This window comes from Haliaeetus leucocephalus, unplaced genomic scaffold (assembly GCF_000737465.1).
Source record: "Haliaeetus leucocephalus isolate CR32 unplaced genomic scaffold, Haliaeetus_leucocephalus-4.0 Scaffold556, whole genome shotgun sequence".
Classification (NCBI taxonomy): domain Eukaryota; kingdom Metazoa; phylum Chordata; class Aves; order Accipitriformes; family Accipitridae; genus Haliaeetus; species Haliaeetus leucocephalus.
The window spans coordinates 6851877-6875227 of record NW_010972992.1 but is presented as its reverse complement, the minus strand read 5'-3'; the positions used below and the strand labels follow the sequence as shown (position 1 = coordinate 6875227).

The 23351-nt window shown below is 39.4% G+C and overlaps 1 protein-coding gene across 1 annotated transcript in view; it reads left to right on the top strand.

The window, feature by feature from the left end:
• The first annotated feature begins 329 nt into the window (after positions 1-329).
• Positions 330-23351, top strand: part of SSU72 (SSU72 RNA polymerase II CTD phosphatase homolog (S. cerevisiae)) — a 29967-nt gene continuing 6945 nt past the window's right edge. The window contains exons 1-2 of the mRNA XM_010577433.1: positions 330-512; positions 8275-8418. Of these exons, the coding sequence (XP_010575735.1) occupies positions 433-512; positions 8275-8418 (224 nt within the window). The 5' untranslated portion in view covers positions 330-432. The remainder of the gene's footprint in view (positions 513-8274; positions 8419-23351) is intronic.

The following is a 23351-nucleotide window of genomic DNA, read 5'->3' as shown; positions in this document are numbered from 1 at the left end:
GTTGTTGACTGAGAACAACCCGGGCCGGCGTATGCAGAGGCCCGACACACAGAGGAGCCGCCAGGGGCGCGGCAGAGAGCACCAGGGTCGCTCCGCTCCGGGGGACCGGCCTCTCGCCGGGCGAGGGCCGCCCGGGCCGAGGACCGGCACCGGCGAGCTGCGCGCCTCAGCCCCCGGCGCGCCCGCCCTCCAGCTCTATGGCTGGCGACGCGCTATCCCCGCCGCCGCCCCGCCTCTCTCTCGATGGTAGGCGGCGGCCTCCGCCCCCTGACGCCCGCTCCGCGGTTGGCCGCGGCGGGGCGGCGCGGCCCTGGTGACACGTCCCGGCACCGCCCGCCGCCGGGCTCCCGCCGCCATTTTGTGCGAGCCGCGGCCGGGGCCGAGAGGGTTTCGGAGCCGCGGGGAGGGAGCTGGGCTCTTCCCTGCGCCGCCATGCCTTCCTCGCCGCTCCGCGTGGCCGTGGTGTGCTCCAGCAACCAGAACCGCAGCATGGAGGCGCACAACATCCTCAGGTAACCAGGGCCTGCCCGACCCCCCTTTTCCTTCCTTCCTCCGCCCGGCGGCGGCGGCGCGGCCTGGCCCAACGCTGCCGGGCCCCGCGAGTGCGTCCTAGGCCCTGGCGGCCGCCTTCCGTGGCGGGCCGCCCCTCCGCACCGCATCGCGGCCCCTTCCTTGGCCGCTGTGAGCGCGGACGCTGGCTGCCTTGCCTGCCCCGGAGCTGGGCTCGAGTGGGCTGTCGGGGCAGCGGGGCGCCGCGCCGGCTGCGGTCGGAGGCCGTGCTGGGGGCCCGCACCTGACCCCGCTAGGCCCAGAGGCTTGGGGACCTCATCCTGTTGGCCTCCTGTCTCCTCCGGAGCCTGGCCCAGGCTGGGCGCGCCGGAGCGGCCGGGGCGGTGGGGTCTGCTCCACCATCGTTGGCGGACCTCCGGATCCAGTGCTGCAAAACACGAGCTGGCGAATTCGACAGGCGCAGAACAGCTCCCGTGTCTCGGCATCTGAAAACTTAAATGCTCCTTTTCTCTTCTTGTTTTTTCTCCCTCCTCTTTTTTTTTTTTTTTTTCTTTAATGCATCCGAAGACTGGAGCCGCTCTGTGCACTGAAAGGGAGCCTTTTCCTGTTGCAGGAAAACTGGACAGAGTGTTTGGTTCAGAATGTTAAATGTCTTTGAGACTGTGAGGGTTTATCTGTTTAGCACTGCAAGTATTTTCAGCTGGGCTGAATTCAGAAGGGGAGGTGGGAGACTGGGGATGGACTGACGAACGGGAGAGACCTGATCTGCCTGAAGTCATGTTCCTAGATCTTCCCTATGCACTGCAGGGACACGACGAAGGTTTTGGGGGTTTTTGTTAAAAGTTATGCAAAGTAACACTCACGTTAAAATATACATATTGCTAGCATAATAAGCCAAACAACTACGTGTAAATTGTGTGCTACATTTAAATAATAAACAACCACCTTGAAATGAATAAATAATCGAAGCATCTGGTCTGGCAGCCATCTTACTGTGAGCAGCATATGCTGCTGCTAATGCTTAAACTTGGCATCAGATGTTACCTGTGGCAGTTCTATGAAGACATGATGTTACCAATAGCTGCTGGGGGGGATGCTATTCTGTTGTTTTTCTGCTAATAGTACCAGAACTGCATTTTAGCTGAAACCTGAGTACTAAGGCCAAAGTTAAATTTACTTCTAATGTCTAGCCTTCCTCTGTGTTTTTGCAGAAGAAATAAATCACTTCTGGTGTGACTGATGTTCTTGTGGCAAATGTGGCAGGGAAATGCTATTTGAAAGTCTCTTCTCCCTTAAGTTTTTAATTAAAAATTAACAAAATATATGTATTTGGAAAATGTTCAGCAACAGCCCACATAATTATAGCAACAATAGCATAAATAGCAAAATAGAGATGAACTGCTGATGCTGTTCTAAAGAAATAACTAGCCCATGCAATGAGAATGGTCATTTGCCAGTAAACTTCACGAAAATGTCTGCATTGGCTCAAAGCCAGTCTGATTTACCAATGCAGGGTAATGTCTTCCTCTATATTGCACTGCAGTGTGAAAGAACACATGATTAAAAGAGGAAGAAGAGTTAGGAAGAAGTTTAGGTATTATGAAACTTAAAGGTATTTTGTTAAGGGATTAGAAGACTTTAAAGGATACAAATTCTATAGAACTGCAGGTGACTATTTGAAAACAAAGCCTGGAGTCCAGTCTTCAATGTTGAACACTTTAATGAACATACATAAACAGTGCTTTGTAATGTGTAGCCTGAAATCTTGCTATAAGTGTTTTATACAGTCTTTTTTGAAAATATCTATGCTAGGAAATGTATAGAAATTATTTTTTTTGTTGAAGTGTTTGTCTTGTATTTGAGTCTTTTAGATTTTTGTAATGCTGTAAGTCAGATTTCAGAATTAACTTTTCTAGTCTATTCAGTGTTTTAATGAATTACAGGTTTTAGTTAATTCAATTTTTTTGTGTAGAATTTTTATCAGTAAGTGTGCTTTTTCCATTCTTCAGTTTACAGAGAAAAATATCTATCAGTAAGGCAAGCTTATTTTACTTTCCAAATGTTAGGCCTACCTACTGCCTACTAAAAATTGAACTTAATAGTATACTACTTCTTTTTAAAGCAAATTTTAACTTCTGATGCATTTGCAAAACATAAAATTTAGCCCTGTACCTATAACATCTAGCTGAAATGTTCCATTTACCTGGTATGCTTTTCTTGGAAGCACCTGCCGTCCATCACTTCTTGCTTTTATGTTTCTTCTTGGTGGTTTATCCTTTTTAACGCATGAAATTTTGAAGTGGTTTAAACAGGCGTGATTTAACATCTTAATGTACTTACTTTTTGTAACGTTCTGGTGTTCTCTCTCTATTGGACTCAGAAAAGCAAGATTGTAATACATACTTTCTTTGCACACTTCAGCAGTTTGGGGGGGGGGGGGTTTGTTTGGGTTTATTTTTCTTTCTTTCTTTAAACTTAATGTACCAGATAATAAGAGTTACCTTTTTTTTGGACACTTAAAAACTTTTTTTCCTTTTAAATTGCAGTGGTTCATTCCAAAAGAGTTTGCAATGAGTCTCACTTGCCAACCTGAATTTCTCATTCATCCTTACTGTACTTGATTTCTCTGTGCAGCCACTTGTGCTTCTGGGAAGCAAATGCATGCATTAGATCTTTTTTGTATCTGAATAATCAATCTATCAGTTTCTACTGTTATCTTGGTTCAGTATAGTTTCCGTTTGCTTTGTAGTGTGCATGCATATTTTCTAATTAACCAGGTTTGAAACATTTTGTTCTAATCTTCCAACAGAAGTCAGACTGAAGGTCTTCTGAAGTTTGTTGATAGAATAGTTACCATCACCATAGGGGTATGCTGAGACACTAAAGCAAAGGGGAAAGAGGAAAAGCAATAAAGACTACGCAGAAAGACATAATCTTTCCTTAAAAGCTGTCAAACTGGATATCTGTCTGTAACCAGTCCCTAGGTCAAATCTTACTCATCTTAAATTTCTTGCTTTTACAAATATAATTTGTATGTAGGTCATGGCTTGTTTTTTTAATATATATATTTTTTTTTTAGCCATAGAGTGTGCAGACTTAGGCCATGGTTCTCCTTCAAACATAGAAGAGGAAGGTGGAAGGGTAACACTTCTCTTGCTACCAGACTGTATTATACAGCAACTTCAACATTTCTGTTTGGATATATTTATTTGGCAGTACCCTGATGGCCTTTAAAAGGAAGTTATAGTTTCAAACTCTCCCAGTGTGTAGGAGGTGCTCCAGTGACTTTGTATTTTCAGGCTCTTACGGTAGAGACACCATATCTCAGTCTCCTGAGTTCAGGGTCTCAGTGTTACTCCTGATAATGGAAACTTGTAGGATACTGATATGTCCTTAAGGTACATATATGTTCCTTTGTTTTAGGAAACTAAATGTGTTAAGAAATTAGGAGTGTGAATATGAGATAGTCTTAGTGGCAGTGAGCAGATTTAAATACTGAAACCCTAGTAGCTGAAACTTAAATTTCATATTGATATTATGATTTGTAGTTCAACGTTGACCATGTAAGAGAACTGAAGTTGCACCCTTGCAGTTTACATAAGTCACCAGTCACAGCTTCTGTCAGCAGCTAAATGCATTGAGGTATTGAAATTTGTAGTGCTTAATTTAAGAAATCTTAAATTGTATTGATAAACCATCAAGAAGAAGGAAATGTTTAACATTTTTATATTAAAACACTTTCATTTGACAGCTTATCAGTGATAATGCCAATTACAAAAAGTTGTTAATGTTTTAATCAAAGTTAGTTAACAGTGCTTGTGTTCCTGCTGTTCCACCTGTGGGGTGGGGTTTTGGGGGGGTTGGGTTGTGGTTTTTTTTAATATTGGTTGGATAGCATAAGATGTTTTTGAAGTGGTCTAGGAGGAGAGCACTGTTGCTAGTTATTTTCCTGCTACATGTTGTGGAAGGGAATGTATTAAAATTAGTGATTTGTCCCCTGAAAATATTTACCACTGTGAGTGGTAATGCAGGATTTATTGCGTTTGCTGTAATGTTTAGTGAAACTTATTACTGGCCATTGGAAGAAGAGAAGCTGTACTGTTACGACATTACAGTAAGCTGAAAAATACCTTAATGTAATAAGCACGTGTGAGATCCCAAAATAACAATGAAATGGAAGAAAGGTGTGGATAAAAGTTCATGTCAATCTGCATGGATTAATATTACTTCTCCTCTCAGTGCCTGAAACTGAGTGTTAACAACTCTGTCATGTGTTAGTGCTTTGTTAGTGTAGTCCAATGTCGATCTCTGCTTTCAGCAGCAGTTGTATCCCAGATGAGAAGTATTTGCATTGAGCTCTGAGATTCTTCGGAGGCAAATGGAACGACTGTTTTCAGGTTCTTCAGTTAAAAGTCTATCAACTCATGGGCACACGAGTGGTGCATGTGATCTCATTGTAATGAGCTTTGCACTTAAACTGAGGTGAGCGTACTTGCCGAAAATGAGATCTGTATACTGGCTTGTATTTGTACTTGGTATATTGATAGTTTAGATACCCTGGTCTTAATAGTATTAATAGAAACAGCTTCCTGAAATTTTGTAACATTCACAGGTCTGCTAACGTTTAAGCTTCACATTTGCAGAAGTCAGTGCTAGGATAGTATATTAGTATATCTTACCCTTCACTGTTTATGGTAAACTTGAAGCTCATTATTTTCCATCTTCTGGGTAGTTTTATTAGGCCAAGTACCAATACTAGATATATTTCTTGTAGAAAGTGTTCATTGTTAAAAGGCTGTGCTACATTACAACAGATACTTGATGACTCGCTAAACTAGATCTGTCCAGCTGCTTAATAAAAGCAGGCTCTGTTAAATAATGGTTCTGTGCAGGTGTTCTTCCCTCTCCCCCGCCCTCCAATTGTTGCAAGAAATGTGTTGAAACATTTTCAGAGTATTTCATAATAGTACACCTGGTGCATTGTTGTGGTTTAACCCCAGCCAGCAACCAAGCACTACGCAGCTGCTTGCTTACTCCCCCTTGGTGGGATAGGGGAGAGAATCAGAAGGGTAAAAGTGAGAAAACTTGTGGGTTGAGATAAAGACAGTTTAATAGGTAGAGCTAAAGCCGAGCATGCAAGCAAAGCAAAACAAGGAATTCATTCACTATTTCCCATCAGCAGGCAGGTGTTCAGCCATCTCCAGGAAAGCAGGGCTCCATCATGCCTAGCGGTTACTTGGGAAGACAAATACCATAAGTCCGAACGTCCCCCCCTTCCTCCTTCTTCCCTCAGCTTTATATGCTGAGCATGATGTCATATGGTCTGGAATATCCCTTGGGTCAGTTGGGGTCAGCTGTCCCGGCTGTGTCCCCTCCAAACTCCTCGTGCTCCCCCAGCCTACTCACTGGTGGGGTGGTGTGAGGAGCAGAAAAGGCCTTGACTGTGTGTAAGCACGGCTCAGCAATAACTAAAACATCCCTGTGTTATCAACGCTGTTTTCCACACAAATCCAAAACACAGCCCCATACTAGCTACTAAGAAGAAAATTAGCCCAGCCAAAACAAGCACATGGATAAATAGTGTAAAAACTGTACCCTCTAGTCTCAAAGCATGCAATTGCATGTGAGAAATGCATGTTCTGGCTGTTCAAGGAAGTAATTTTCAATGGGTTCTGTGCATTAAAAGCACAAATTTTTGATGTGTGGAACTTCAAATTAAGATTTCTGTTTTGCTTTATATGAGATCATGTGAACTTGAAGGACATTTCTTACAGCTGGAGATGGGCTTCTTAATGTATGTGACCCAAGCAGACCTATTTCAAAGAATAACATTAAAGGAAAAATTAAAAGTTAGGAGGAAAGCATAGAAGAAAACATTTTCCATCATAATGTTACTGTTTTGCAGTAATGTGGGAGAGAAGGAAAGAAGGCAGAAAGTGCAAGGTGCCAAAGCACTATTTCTCAGTTAGTTGATATTAAAATTCTTAGCAAAATAGCTTCAAGTGGTAGATATAGAAAGGAAAGAAGAAGGGTGAGACACCTGGAAAACCATCAATTTGAAACATTAACATTTTGGGACTGCAGTTTGTTCTGTACATGTTATGGCTCTCTTCATGTCCAGCAGAAGAATAAAAACTTGGGTCTGGAAGTATTGCAGGGAAAATAAACTAAATGTAACTGGTGCAGTTATGAGTCACCGTTAATGTGATGGAGGGCTGGGAGAGGGAAAGAATTGCACTTTTTTCTACTAGTATCCGTTTTCAGTCATTAGTCCTTCAGAAAGAAGCAAAAAATCATCATGTATCCTGTCTGTTTACAGAAATAGGAACCTATAAATAGTTGCTGGAAGAAAAAGTGTAGTGAAGCAAGAAGAGAGAAAGGAGGGGCTGTGTTCCAATAGGACAGATTAAGGGAAATAACACTTGATAGTTGCATAGCAGTGTTTGAGCTTGGGGCAAAGCTTGATCACAGTATCTCCATAGAAGCTTTTTGGATCACTTCAAAGACACCGTTTGAAGGCAAACATGCACTTTGAATTGGTGTCTTCTGTTGAATTTCCTTGCTATCTTGTATGTGAAGACCAAGGAGTCAAGGTGTGACTCTTGCACTGGTTCTCAGTCTCCTGTTTGCTCTTCTCAGAAGAAGGCTCTACAATTATTATTTTTTCTTATTTTCAGGGGAGGAGAGGGCAGGTGTTGGGTTGTTTGCTTGCTTTTTGTTTCTGTTTTAACGTTCACTCAGTCTCTGCTAAATCATTGAAGCTGAAAGTGTGAGTCTGTAAAAAAAAAAAGAGATTAAGCCATGGTCTTACGTGTTTCAGAAGTTAGATTGTCATTATAAATTCAAATGTGTCAGCATTCTAGACAAGTGACAGTATTTTACCATGTAACTTTGTCCATTAGACCACCAGAAAACAATCTCTTTTTGGTCCTGTTACTCAACAAATATATTGTAATGTTTCTTAACATTACTGAAGGATTTGTTGAGGTTCAAGTAGGTGTATTTAGGTTAATCAGAAGTGACGTTTTGGCATTACCCCTAAAGACAAGCAGGTTCCTGCCTCTTTTTTTTTAATTATAATTATTAAACAAGAAGTTGTTCATAAGAATGGAATGAAGCTATCCCTTACTTACCCAAGAGTTTTAGGTACCAGCCAGCAGAATATCTGCCCCACTTCTGTAAAGGTAATTACACAGTATGTTTTTTCAGTCCACTTGAGAAAAGTGCAAGGCACGCAAATGTTTGTACTAGACTAATTAAATTACACTAGAGGTAGTTTTGGCAGCATAGTGAGGGGGATAATATAGTTAGCCCAGCAACTTTAGCAGAATGCATAAGTGTTGATCTGTTGGTATTGTTACTTACTTTCTTATATCAAGACAAAACCATCTCTGCCTATAGTGTGTTGTCCAAGAGTGAATACAGAATGCATGCTTGTTGCAAATCCAAGATCCCTGAAAGCACGAAAGAAATATCCGAACACTATGTACCATAATTCTAAGAAAATTTCATATAAAATGTAAGTGCTCCTTTAGAAATGGTGTGTGAGTTTCAATTGTAACTGCAGTTGTCACTGCAAGGAAATAAACACATTGGATATGCTTGGCAATTTAGTTGATAAGAGTTGTCCAGCTGTTTGGTTGTGATTTGGCTGATCACCAAGAGGTGTTTTTAAAATTCAGTATGTGTTCTTCAGCACTTTGGTGTTTAATGTCCATCCAGTCTAATCACCTTTCCCCCCCCCTCTTCCCCTCTGTTTTTCAGCAAACGAGGATTCAGTGTCCGATCCTTTGGAACAGGGACTCATGTGAAACTGCCAGGACCAGCACCGGACAAGCCGAATGTTTATGATTTCAAAACAACATATGATCAGATGTACAATGATCTGCTTAGGAAAGACAAAGAACTGTATCCCTGTGGCATGGCCTTTTTAAAAAATCCAATATGGTTCATCCTTGAAAGGTGTAATTCATTATTTGGCATTATGCAGTAGGAATATATAGTTGCTTGACTGGCAAACTTAATGTTTTAAGTTTATAGGAGGTTTTTTTTACAATGGGCCTCTAATGCTCCCTTGTAAATTGCTATTGAGTTACAATGCACACATTCAGAATGCTCTTTTGTAGTGTGTTAACATGTTTAGCTCTTGAATGAAAGCATATTAATACTATCACAGATTGTCCATTACCTCCACTGCACTGTGGATTGTATTTTCTCAGTGCAAAGACTGTCCTGATATTGGATATGAGAAGAGCGACCACCTCGACATTAATGTTGTATTTAGCTCAGACAAACTGACAGGTAAGGTTTACAGTATACTTTCTCTGGGAGAGAGGATACCTTTCATTAAAGAGTTCACCCTTCTCAATGAGAATTTCTTGATACATGATTTGATCTGTGCACCGAAAAATAATAAAAATCCTATAGTACATTATGAAGAATGGACATAGGAGAGCCCAATAACGTATTTAGTCCTGGAGAGCAGAGGTGATCAAGGTTATGAACACTACTTAAAACCATGACTAATGTCAAACTGCATGATTTTAAAACATCTATATTTAAAGTTGATTTTTCTTTTTTCTTTTTTTTTAAGAAAACCCAGAAACCTAAAAAAATTGGGGTACTCATTCTAGATATTCTTTTCTCAAGGGATGTGATTTTTTTATTATTATTACTTTATTTTAATGTTAAATATGAAAGAGAAAACTTAGCCTAAATAAGAGATTCAGTATATGCTGAATTTCTACTTAAAAGATAGAGGACCCTTTAGAGTCCCTTTAGAGTATCCCCAAAATTAATCTTGGGAATTAATAGAGCAGTCTCCGCACATTTTAGCAGTATAAGTTTTTTTCCTAAAATCTTGGGTATGGCCATCTGAAGATCCACCAGGAGTATTAACATGGTTTAAATGTCTTAGTTGTACTCAAACAGCCCAGTTTTCTTGCATTTTTTAAAAAAAATTGGAATAAGACTAAACAGGTTGTCAGAGACTAGAAAACTTGGAATGTGGTAGAAACCAGTTCAGGCTGTTACCAAGGGGTCAGCAAACTCAATAACTTTTTGAAAGATAGCTCTGCAGTTGTTTGGTAGCACAGATTATACTATGGCTTACTACTACTACTCAGCAAATTCTTTGTTGTATTTGCTGACCAGAAATAGCAAATTTGAGCTCCCCAAGACCCAAGAGTGGCAGCTTCTTTTGCATTGGGCATTGAAAGACTTCTGTTAAGGGCTGGGCTGTTTGATTAAAGCCATACAGCACAGTGAGAACATTGGAATACCTTTCTGCCTGGTGTTCCACACAAATGGTATGCCTTGCAGAGTTATTGGTTTCCTAATATCTAATTAGAGGTCCTTTTTTAAAAAAATTCAAAATGTAGGGTATAGTTGTAATGAATCACGTGTTATGTGCTGGGTTTGTTGTTTTTTTTTTAATCCCTCTGCCTATAGAGAAAAGGAAAATCTTGCAAACCCATCTTAACGAGGTATGCCATATCTTGATTAAAAAACAATTGCTTCAAAAGAAAATTATTTGTTGAGAAGTAATTTTAACAAGCACTAATGACTTGTAATTTCCTTGTTGCCTTCCTCATTGCTGCTGTACTGAATAGAGCAATGCTTTAAGATTAAAACCAACAGAAAGCCTACCTAGTCCCCCCCCAATTCAGTTTATTTTGGAGTTACCATTTTGGTTCTGCTCTATGCTGGAGATGGTTGCTGTGTTCCCCAAATGTCATTTAAACCTTTTCTCAAGATAAAAGAAAGCAAGTTTAAACAATAGCCATTGCAAGGAAAATAGAGCAAGAACAATTGCCTCTACATCTTTGCATTTTTGATTCTCGGATAATGTAAATTAAGGTTTTTGGAGTGAAGACTTCTAGTGCATAAAGCAACTCCATTTCCAGAAATGGGTTTTGAGGGTAAAGACTTTTACAGTAACCAAAACCAGACCTACTCTCATCAGAGTTGTGGAGTAGTTTTTTTGTGAACCAGGGCCATGTGTACTCTCAGGTTTTTTGGGTGAGCATTGCTTCCTAGAGGTGATGGGTATGCAGACATTACCTGCTGAAGGGTGGGAGGGCCTGCTCTTCTCATGGGCTTTGAGTGTAATTGGTATGGGGAAACAAAAGAAGGTGTGGTTCTTCATATGATTTAGCTTCTTGTTCTGTTCCCCAGCCTTGCTTTCATCAGATAAGTGCAGATGATCATCATCTGTAGCCTTTCCATGTGGTTTGAAATAGTGTATCTTGGTGACAACTGTCTGCTTGTTCCCACATTCGATTGATGGGATGCATGAAGTGTCAGTGCTCAGCATTCAGTACTGCATCACTTAAGAGTGATGTCCTTCCTCCAGTTCTGCATGCCAACGGGGTCCAAAGCATTATGGATGTTAGATACTTAGGGAAATTGTGCCTGTAAGGGACTTAGAATGGTCTCTGGCCAGCCAAGTAAATTACCCGTTTCAGAAAGCAGTAGTCTCAAACAGAAATGAGCTTCTGCAGTGTTGGACATCAGTCAGAGCAAGGTTAAAAGTGTGTTAGAGTGAAAAGATCCCTTGAAACTCTCTTATTAATTTGTGGAAAGGGGGGAGAACTATCAAAAACTCACTCTGCAGAGACTAAAAGCACCTTCATTGCGGCTAATTAGTGAAATACAGAGCATAAGCTTACATACCTTGAAGGCATATGTTGAATTTCAGAAGCACAGAAATAAGGGATTAATGGGAGTCAGGCATACAGATTCAGTTGAGTAGGTGGTTACAGTATAACTAAAATGGAAGTACTTCAAAGCTTTTTAAGATGTGGTAGTTAAACCTTACAGTTGAAGTAAGTACCCACATCTACCATTACATTTTTAGAATATAGCATTTAAATTCCCTGAGTCTTAATAGAGGGCTGCGACAAAATCATTTAAGGATGTTCTGAATGTGGCTTTTGGTTGCTTCTTAAAATATTACTCTATTATTTCTAGGAGAACAATAGAGAGTTCTACTACTAATTTGTAGGAGACATGACCATGGTCTATGGTACCTCTATGGGGCTGTGCAGCGTAGTATAGATACACTACCTTGCTGTATTTGCATGTGTAAGCAGACATCTCAAAGATGAGCCACTATGGTTACTTGCCCCTTACAGCTGTGTGAAAGGGGTTTAAGGACTCAGTTCTAATTATATGGTGGTGACTTTAAAGATGAAACAAAAATAGAGGAAAACTGGTGAGCCTTGCCTTCAAGTGAACGCAAAAACTAGTCAAGGATGAAACTTTCTAAATGCCAGTTTCAGTCTGCAGCAGCAATTGATTTTATGCCCAGGGATAGGAACTGTTCAAGTGGGAATTTGACCAAAATTCTGCAGCTGTAGCTCCTGGGTTTTTTATCAATATTAACTGACTCCATGATTGATTGTTTCTTTCCCTTTCTCAACACTGATGTATCTGTGTCCCTCAGATGGAAGATACCTAATGATTTCCATAGATCATTTTTTTAATTAGGATTTCTAGGCAGCCTACCTCTACTCTGCAAGCTTGGGCTCCTGCTCTGTTTCTTACTTTTTTGACCTCTTCTTTTAATTTGACCTGCTCTCTAACTGTAGATAGTATTCCAGTTTTAGATCTGTAGATGATATAAATTTGGGGGGTCAGAACATGTCCTCAAGAAACTACTAAAGGTGTACTTCAGTTAGCAAGGAAAATGTTTCGGAAATGAAGAAGGAAAAACTGGCTTGGTACATCTCACTCAAAGACATAAGGATTCTCTTCTGTAAAAAAAAAAAAAAGTAATAATCTAGGTGATTGGGATCTGGTTTTTTCTCTGTGAACTCCATCTTTAAGCTGGATAGCCATATGGTACTTTTTGTGCTATTGCTGATGTGCGGTGGTTGGTTGGTTTTTTTAATAGTACCCTTCACGTTCAGAACAAGTGGAACCAGTTTCTTCTGCTATATACAGACCACTTTGCCAGTAAATATTTGTAGCATTATGGTCTCCCTGTAGCTGACACTTATCTTTTGTTTATCTGCCAGTCTTCCATCTGCCTAAGAAGATGTGCTCTATTAACTGGTAAGATGCATTGTGGTAGAACATCAGTAGAGGAAAATGTGGTGGCTTTGGAGCAAGCGTAGGCTTGAGTGACTATGTATAGCAGTTCCGGAATTGAAGGGGGGGGGGGTGTGTGTAATCTGAAGCAGGTTCTGGCATGCACAAGATCTTCACAGGGTCTAGATGAACAAAACTGAAAACTTTATTTCCCTACAGAAGATGGGGAAGGCCAATGGAAGTATATGAACTAAATTGGCTTCACTAGAACTGGGTAGGAGAAAGATATTTTTTTTTTTGTGTGTGTGTGCCTTTCCCAAAACTTTTCAGTCCCACTTGAGACACCATCTCCTGTGCTCATGAAGAGGAATAAACACAAAGAGGACTGGGACTAGCTGAGAAGAGGGGGCGTCCAGAAGCAGTGAGGCTATATTGAGGAATAATTTTTCTGTCTTTGTAGGGTGGTAATGGAGGATCCTTTAGTGCTGAAATCTTAGACATCACTGCAGTTAGGCTTTCCTTGCAGAAAAACTGCATTTCCTGTCTTGGAGTCAAGCTTAGCTTCATGGGACAGTACAATCTGAGTATTAATAGTTGTCTCTTCCAGAAGGTTTCCTCTGCTCTCCTGTAACTGGAAGAAAGGAATCAGTTTCTTGTGCTGTGTCTCTCAACTGTAGTAGAAAGTTACTTGGCATCAGCCACAGAATTGATAAGCTGACTGCTGAAATACTGCATATCTGTTGTAGTGTGTGTTGCTGGGTTCTGCTCAAGGCAAGAAACAGAATTTCTTGTTGGACCATGGTCAGACTATCTTACAGGTCACTAGAAAGTCATTCTGTATTCAGTCTGAAGGGTGGAGTCAATAAGAGATTAATATTTTTAAATCGGGGGCTAAAACTGAAAAGAAATTGTCATAACACACCTAATAAACTAAAATTCTGTAAGTATGCAGCTAGTCCAGGATTACATCTACCACATTTTCCCAGTTAGGTGTCGCATATATTGTGAGGATAGTAACATCCGTTTGTTACAGCCTTGGTCTTAGTTGTTTAAAATTCCAGGGTTCATATAGTCAGATTCTTGAGAATTATTGTTCTTGGATCAGTTTGCTCTAATGTAGCTTCTTAACATTGGAGTAAACTCATGTGGAGAAGCCGGTTAGTAAGTAGTGGCTTTAGTCCGTTTTCTTAGCCTGGTAAATAACGGAATAGATGTAAGGATTTTGATTTCTGATATAGTTAGTCTAGAGCGTAAACCAGAATTTTTTGTCTGCGCGTCACATCTCTCAAATTGTTTGGTTATGTAAGGCTTTCCTTCCATTGGGCTTACACTTTCATTTTCTTGAGAGATGTGTAGTATCAAATAATATCTTGGATCTTGCTGCTGAGTTCTGTTTTCCGACTTTCAAAAAATGGCATATGATACTGATACCCAGATGATTCATGACTGGAGCTGATGACTGCAGGCATTGATAAGGAAAAGCTGTTGGAAGCAAAGTTGGCAGTGACAGGAATATCATGCTCTAAACCACTTCCCCAGTTTCTTTTGAATACCATTTGTTTGTTGCAGAAACTTCTGCCACCTGTAACAAAGCTCTGAGATCCATAGTACTTGAGTAGTAATTCCTGACACTTCTGGATCAATGAACTACTCTAATACATGGAGCGTTTATATTGGACCACTTTACTGGAGGCTGTACAAAGCCTTGAGTTGTTAATGGGGAAAGTTACCCCTGCATGGGTGCACAGGAGGACTAGTGAGATCCGCAGAGCATCTGCACCCTGCTTGTTGGTGCCTTATAGCTCAATCTTGAGGAGTAACTTAATTAAATTCCAGTTCAGGTAAGCTCTTTGTGCATGTATTTATCTTACATTTTCATTTGGTTTTCTTCATGGATTTTGAACCGATAAACAGTAGTCAGCTTCTGTTCTGAGCTCTCATTCCAGCAGTCAGTGGGACAGTTTCTGTATCTCTGTAAACCGCTTCAGAATGTTTTATTTTAGGTGTGTTTGGGGGTTTGCTTTTTATTGTTTTTTTTCCATTTTTTTGAAGCCTGACCTTGCAGAAGCTAAAAATGATTGAAATCATGGCCCGGTGCATGTCAGTGGCAAAACTTCTTTGGAATGCAGTGCAGTGCAAATCTCATTTTCTTTCTTAATGTGTCTTTCAAACTACTTTAATACTCCTAGAAATAGAGGGAAGGGGTGAGGATGGAGAGTAGTGTTTAAACTGGATTTGAACAATCTTTTAAGAGGCACATTTCTGTAAATCTGTACACTTCCAGCCATAAGCTGAGTTCCAATCCCTTTTTCTCCATGAAGAATCATAAGACCAAAACACTTCACAAAATCTCAGGCCTTTTAAAGGCAGCAGTTTTCAGGACTTTTTAGTTTGGCTTCTGATCAGACTGCCGTTAATCTTGGTTTCATTCACATTAAAAAGGAAATATTTAAAATTGTTATATATTTGTATGTTTTATATTTTTTTATTATTTCAATATTATTTCCTCTGTATTTGAACTTCTGGGACATGGTAGGAACTACAGACTCCAGTTTAATATTAAATGTTTTTCAGCATATAAAACATCCTCTGCCATTCTGTCTGTCTTCTAGGTAGTCTTTGGAACGTTTGTTTCCTTAAGCAAGGTGAGTTCTGAACAGATCCTCTAAAGAATTCTGACTAAAGGATCCTGTCCGAGGCTGATAACTATTGTAAAAATCCATTTAGAATTTGAGTGATTCCATTGGCTGTTTCAGTCATAACATATGAACTCTGTGAATGAACACATATGTTTGAATCTTCAAGTGTCTTTAAAAGGGCATTCTTGGAAGTAAAGGTGACACTTGGATCTGACACTTCACATATTTGAATGGATGTTAAAAATAAGGCTACTTTAATGTCTAGCCAAATGTCCTTGCAGTTTGCTGGCCTCCTGAATGTACCATGCACAATTAGCATTGCTTAAATATGTTCTGCTGCATAAGATGATCATAATGCATTGGCTCTGTTGCTTGTGATGCAGCACGGGAAGCTTTCATAAGTAGTGTTAGTAAATGCAGCAAGACGTTTGCTCTTTGCATAGCTAACTTCTTAGCATGGGTTTTCTTTGTTTATAGACTATTGTCTTTGTAAGGGGCTTTATATAAGGGTAAGTAAAAAATTTTGCTGTTTCTGTTCTTGGGCATTGGCTTAAATCTTAACTTGATCCTGTTGTAATCTGTAGTTGATAAAACTTAAAAGCAGTCTGCAGCATAAAATGAGCATGGCTATGCTTGGTCCTAGTTTGGCAATTTCATCCCAGACTTGAATGAGGGGAGAGAAGTGACAGTGGACTACTGTTTCTTGCCTTGAAGAGGTTACCTCAGATTAACACAACTTCTGTGCCAACATAAGGGATGCTTATACGTATTTTTTTCTTATGTTGACTCCAAACCAATTTCTATCTTCAGGACAGTGACTAATTTCTTCAACTAGCATTAGTTGCAAGAGAGTAAAACCTCTTTGCCTGACTTCTGGGATGTTTACGCCATTTTTCTTGGATATGCACAAAGATCGTGAAAACATTTAACAGATGGACTGAAGGTATATTTCCACACAAAGCTTGCAAAGATACGCTACCCCTTCTTGTTCTTTGCTTTTGTATTTGTAACTAAAGATAAGGAATTTTTTGCCAGAGCATTTCATCTTGCAGCATTTTCTACTTAAAATTCCTATATGAAGTATTAGTGTCATGTCTGCCACCTTTTAAAATGGTAGAGCTTTTAGGTATAAATCACATTTATTTCCATTTAGGCAAAGTTAGCATTCTCTTGCTGCTAGCATTGCTTCTTACTAAAGCTCCAAGTTAAGCAGCTCTGTCTAATTGAGTCTTGTGGAATCATAGCTTCTACCTTTACTAAAGCATCTAGAAACTTGCAGCAAAACCAACAGTTTTAGAAGATAGTTCTGAAAAATGCAATTGTGAAGAAAGAAATTTCATTTAATTTACTGGGAAGAAATAAATCTTCATAGTTTTAGCAGTTAATTTTAATGCTTTTGACTCTAGAGTGATCAAGTTATGTTCGTGTAAGACAAACCTTAACTCTTTTTGGTATGGAAGAGCAAGTGAAAGTTTGATGCTTCATCATTTTTGTTTAATGACTCTGATCTTAAAAATTTCTCAATACTGCCAGAGATACAAATTGTAGAAATTGAGTGAACTATGCCAAATTTTTCTGACCATCTACATCTGAGATGGCTTATATGTCATCCGTTTCCATGAAGCGTTTTGAAAACTCACTTCTGTGTGGCTTGCCCCATGGCCACATACTACGGCATAAAACATCATTCAGTGACTTAGAGGAGCGTTTTGAAAACTTCTGACAGATAGAAATGAAAGATTGTTTGGAAACTTTGGATGCATTTGGAAACGTGATCAATAACCCACATCTTGATGGGAGGAAGATCAGAAAAATGTGAAAGGTAAGAGAAATCTGAGTAAGATGGCCATTGTTACCATTTTACCCTGGTCATATTCATTGTACTCTTAAGAGTATACAAGAGCGTGTGCAGGCATGTGCTTCAAGCATTGGCAGAATTATTTGGATCACATTGTTTTGTGAAGGATAGCATATATCCTTCTAGGTGTTTCAAATATAATTGTTCTGGCACTTGGGGATCCAGGTGGCAGATTTACTCAACTAGAGTAAATATAGCAAGGTTTCAGCAATGGACCAACATACAAAGAAGTATTTAGCAGCGCAATTTAGAAGTCTAGCATGGGAATGGCAGAAGAGGTGTGTGCCAGTTTCTTACTTTCCATCTCGGTAGAAACAGGTTGGCTGATGCAACTGTATTTATGAAATCCCACTCAATATAGAGAATAGTTGCTGGCATGGAGTTCTTGTTGGAAGATCTTGTTCATGTATGCTGCTAGCGTACATGCAAGAAGTGTCTGAAGGGCTTCATATCCCAGATGGAGCTCAGTCAGCCACAAGGAATTCATATACCTGAAAGGTCTTTTCAGAAAAATTCCACAGTAATCTTCTGAGAGAAAGTCAGCAAAAGAGGGAATCTAATATAAATAGAAATATGCCTTTAGATGCCTGCCTTTCCCAAATGTGATGCTGCTACTTTATGGTATGCTTATTTTTGACTGATTTCATACAAGGTAGTGAAAGCAGCGTTACAATCTGAAGTAGTGTAATTACTGAAGTCTGTCTTCAGGAAGAAAGAAATTCAGACTATCTTGCTGCCATATACCTCTGATTGGCATAGCATAGATACATTTCAGGTAAAAAACCCAAAGTGATTAAAGTACTATATTTTCAGAAGATAGTGAGTTCGGGTGGGGGTGAGGGGGAGAAGATGTTCTAGCTTTGTTGCTGCCTGGTGTCAGAAATGGCAGTCTTCAGGATCTTTAGAATTTAATGCAAGAATAGAGACTTATTAATGACCAGTGTGAGAAGGGCTTACTGTGAGAAGTGTTTACCCAAGGCACACAAGTTGTGTGTATGTAAGCTTTGTCAAATTGGTTGTTAATCAGACTGTGGGTTAACCACATCCTTCTGTTCTTCAGTATCCTGTTTGTAGTGTTGCACTAAGGAATGTTTGCCGCAGACCTCATCCAGCATGATTCTTGCTCTGCATGCTGCTGTTTAAAAGTGGTCCTGCTGACTTTACGAATGTGTTCTCAGGTTTCCCAAATGTGTTAAATGAAATGGCTTAATTGATTTAAGTTTTGTAATACTTGTGTTTTGCTTTATCTGAGTTACTCTATCCAGCTATAACTATTTAGTTGAAAATTGCCTTTGAGTTTTACAGTACAAAGCAATGACAAAAACGGAAACCAATTTGAAAATAGTTGTTGCTGACCCTGTTTCTCTGAGACATTAAATGGAATGACTAATGCTTTTCTCACAGACCTCTCCTCACAGCTGCCTGAAAGTACTTCCCCCCCGCCCAATCCTATGACATTTGCTGCTCATCTTCTGAAATCTGGCACTTGTTTCTAAACCTGAGAAGAGCATCCAAAAGTAATGTGTGATACTTACGAATCCTCTTACGATTTCCTCTTGCTTGCCTACAGGTCCTGATGATGATTTCTGTATTCCTTTGTTACATGTCCATGTCATGTACTGGACTTAGGAGTAGTTTGAGCTGTCTTGCCAAGTGCCCAAGACACTGTAGATTCCAGCAATCAAAATCAAACTCCTCTTGAAGTACACATGTGGATGAAGTGCATAGTCAGCTCTTTGATGGCATAGTCAAACATGCCACATCTCTGAAGTTATCTTGTGTTCTGTCTCTGGTATCCTTGTCTTTCTGGTAGTCCCTTCAGTATGTCTGTGAGATCCCTTCTCCAGCTCTTTGGCAGTGGACTTTGCCATTGTGCCTGTTCTTTTCCCCTTTGACAGCTTGTATCTGTCCAGTTTCATCCTCAAATATAGTTTCAGCTGTTCAGCACTGACAAGTCATTGTCTGGCACTTGAGTTCTAGGCTAAACTAAAGATTTTTTCCTCCTTTCAGTAATGTGTGGGTATGTAGCCCTCAGCTCAGCCAGACTTGAGGAAATGAGCATGGCTAGCTTGTTATATTTGGACCAACTACTGTGTGTGTGCTCAGTTGGATTTTATCTGTGCAGCTTGTAGCTTAGAAATGCTATGTAGTTGTCCTTAGCGATAAAAAATAAGTGACACTTCAGTTCTTTGCAAGTCATTAATGCTGGCACAAATGTTATCAGAAATGTTATTTAACCCAAATTAGTATTTTTGTGATATTTTTGGGATGGCATATTCTCAGTGTTAAGACTATAAGTTACACAGTGCCACAAAAGACTTGTGAACAAACTCTGGTTTGTACTAAAACCACAAAATTTCAATTCCAAATGAAAGGCAATTTGCGCTCTGGATGTGGAATGTAGGCAGTTCTTGAAGTTGTAATCACAGTTGCTTGGAAAGTAGAATTCGTAGTGCTGGTGCCCCTTTTTAGTCTTTTATTCCCTGTAAAAGGAACTGATTCTGAAGGTGCAAGAAAGTTGGGCAGTCTCACCCCCACACACACTTCCTTTAAGGAAATGTCTAGTTCCTAGGCATTTTGCCAAGCAGCATTTAACACAATGTATCTTCTTTTTATAATGCAGATACTAATAAATAAATTAAGATGATACGGAAAAGAGACCTGCAAAATGCCATTCATACTAGTGTGAGAAGTACTCTGCTGCTGTTTTTTCACAAAGAAGAATTGCAGTATTTGAGTATGATGACAGCTGCACTAAAGTGAATAATCAGCATGTCAGATTTGTTTGAAGATGTAGAAGCTTTGGGTGCCAGCCATTACTTCAAAGATGTTTTTTTCCCTAAAAAGTGTGTATACATTTTAGCAAATGTAGTTTGCCCAATTATGTTTAATAAATTGGTCTCTAGTATCTTTTAGATGACTATGTAATTAATTTATGTACCCCAAAACTTTCAGCTCAAATCACTTGTAAGTTTCATTTTCAGTTTCCCCTGGGAGTTAAACTTACTGAATACTTTGATCAGTAAGAGATCATTTTTCTTTCATCATACAGGATTTTAACTTTAAATAGGTCAATATATTGGTATATAAATTGTATAAGGCAACACTTAATCTGAGTTTAGTCATCTGCAGGCTAGTTGTCTTGATGGGACCTGGCTGGATGCCTTTATGCCAAGAGGAGAGGAAGGGGTATTTTTGATGTCTTTTTTGTGGAGGGTGGAAGAATTAAAACAGAGTAGCTAGGCTACCAATATGCCAGGTTCTTTCTCACCGACTATCAAGGAAGACTTTCTACCTTGATGACCTTAGATGTAGATGTTTACATACAACCTTCTAAACCTGCATGGTTGAATTCATCTAAATTTCTTCTTAAGGTATGAAAAATACTTCTGAAGGTAAATTGCCTAGGTGCGATGATTACCACCACTAAAATGCAGCTCTGTAAGCAACAGTGGTAAGAAATGAAAACAAAGAAGCCTTTGTCTTAAAATGCAGCATCATGTGCTGAAACATGAAGAAGTAGGCATGAAATTTAGTTTTCTTGCTTGTGTTTCTTACATGGTGCTTGGTATCCAGATGGTGGTTTAGAAGTTCTGAAATACATGTTCCTTTATAAACATGCAACTTAGATGGCCTGAGGCGGTGGTCATTCCTGTCTATCCATTCCTGAATATCAAGCTTGGAGGTTGAACTACTGTTGAAACCTCCTTGCTTAATTAATAGGGCATTCTGATTGCGGTTGGATGCTGAGCTCTGCAAAACAATAATTTAGTGGGAAACTGAACTCATCTGGCTGTGTCCGACTCTGATTTTAGTCCCGTTTTCCTGAATTTCTCATTCAGAATTTTGCGGTCTTGTATCTCTGAGATGGTAGGTGGATGCCCCATCATCCTAGTTACTGGGGAAAAAACCTTACCATTAACTAGATTTATTCCCAGTGAATTTAATGGCTGGTCTTGATTCCTACTGCTCTGGGAAAAGAAGCAGTGATCTTGTACGCTGACAGATTCGAATGTGTCTACTGTTGTACAGTGTACCTCTCAACCTTTAACTGTCTGATCTTGGGATTTATCAAAGCCTTCTGTTTTTTCTTTGCTAATATGTTGCTTTTTGTCAACCTCAAGTACAGGTTCTCTAAACATAATCCATAATAATTTCTCTGCAGATTAGTTGTTTTCTGTACCCTGTATCTTGCCATATGCTTTGTGCCCTAACGAGTATCTGTTTTTATTTAATGCAAATAAAACTTGGTTTTCTTACGTAATTTTCTATAAGCTTGTTTGGTGATAAAAATGCTCAAGTTACAGCCAGTACATTATTGTAATCTTGTCTTCTGTTTCTGAGCTTGCTTGCTTCTTGCTGTCCTCTTGTGCTTCTACTTGAGAAGTGTATTCAACATAAAACCTTGAGGTCTGGAAGTGATGGAATGTCTAAGGCTGGGTTGGGTGTGACACATAGATAGCACTTCATGTTGGGGGGTGAGGGGGGGCAGAATTCTTGTTAATGGGAAGTCAAATCTGATGCATTTGGCTATTATTTTAATGCAGATTATTTAGTACTCTTTCAGGTGCTGGCAGTCCCCTTTAATATTGATGTATTGGGGGAATTGGTCTCAATATGTAGTTCTTTAGGGAATATGCCATATTTTATCCAGGAGCTATTTAAAAAAAAAAAAGTAGTCTATCCCTGCAGAGAAACTCCATCTCACTTTCCTACTAGATTCTGCTGTTTGATGTGAAGAAGAGAATGTCTAGACTCCCTTTAATTCTTCATAGACAGATTTACAAGTTGTTCTAAAGACCATCTTTAGCTTCCTAAAAAGTGGGCTTCAGAAATAGAACTTGGAATAACTGCTGTTCACGAGTATGGCTAAACAGAGGAATAAGTATATTGTTAACAGGCGTAGATTGGGAGATAGTGCTAACATTTTGAGTCAATAAAAAAAATTAATTACACCATGAGTGATTTTTTTTATATAAGTGTATGAGCATATTCAGTACAACTTTAACAGTTACAAAAATACAGACCAGACCCTGGAAGACCTAATTAGGAGAGAGTGTAAATATGCAAGAGCATGTACTTGAGTGTTTTGTTTTGTTTTTCTGTTAATTTTCATAATACTTGAATGGAGTAATGTGTAGCATCTGTAGGAGAAATTTTTATTGTCATCATTGTTCTAAGTCTGCCTATCACTTCTTTTTAACATGTTTTACGCAGCTGACCTCTGACAGAGGTAATCATCATACAGTGTTAAGGGGCTGACTGATGTTGAAAAAGCTATATGCATTATTTTTTTTTCCCCTAGATTTTTTTTTTCTTAATGGATTTCCAACAATAGTTCTCACAAAATTATAGCCAGAAATATCTTTCAGGTTTGTAAGGATCCAATTTCCTAACAAAACCAGCAATCTACATTTTACTGAATTTCATAGTCTGGTAACCACCAAGTTTTTGTCACTCTATTCAACTACACAAGAAACACTATCAGCAAAACAGGACATTAGACACTTGTGAAGGCAATGCAATTGTTATGGTTACCTTTCAACATGGGAGTGGTGTATCTGGACGTTGAAAAACAGTATTCTGGAATAGGGAAAATTTTTATTTTTTTTTATTTTAGCCTCATTGTAGGTTTTATGACATACAATGCCGGTTTGGGGAGGTGAGAGCAAGGAGTTAGTAACTAATCATAAGCAACGTGTGAAGATAATTATGAGAATACATTGAACAAGAAAAGACTTCTGCTTCTCAGGATTATCTGCGTTATTCTGTGGATCTTCTCCCATATGCCACTTTCACTTTAACAAGAGTGCCTGTTCACAGTTTCTACCAAGACTTACTCATATTTTGCAAAGTGAACCTATTAAACAGTTACTTCCGTGCAGCAGTGGAAGATGGGTAAAACCAGCAGATAGACTTTCAGTTCTGCAAAACCTCTTCTGGGTATTACTAGTGTTTAGGGAGAATAGTTTATACAGTATCTTTAATTGAAATTGCTTTCAGTAGAGACTTTTGGAGAGGACTTGGCAAACTCAAAACATTTTGGTATTTTAGAACTTGTAAACAACCTGGGAGGGGGGGAAAGGCATTTAGAGAGGCTATTGTGGATCATTGGTATTTTCTTTGGTGGTGTTGCACTGAACAACTTCTTGTGTCCATGCTTTTGCCACATAATATTGGCAAGAGGGTTTGAAGTTTGAAGTGCCCGGTTCAAAGCAAACGCTTGCATGAAAGGACATCTGCAAAACCAAGCACCGAATGTGAGAGAGAAGAGAGAGAATGCATCAGTATTTCTTGCTGATGTTCAGGCA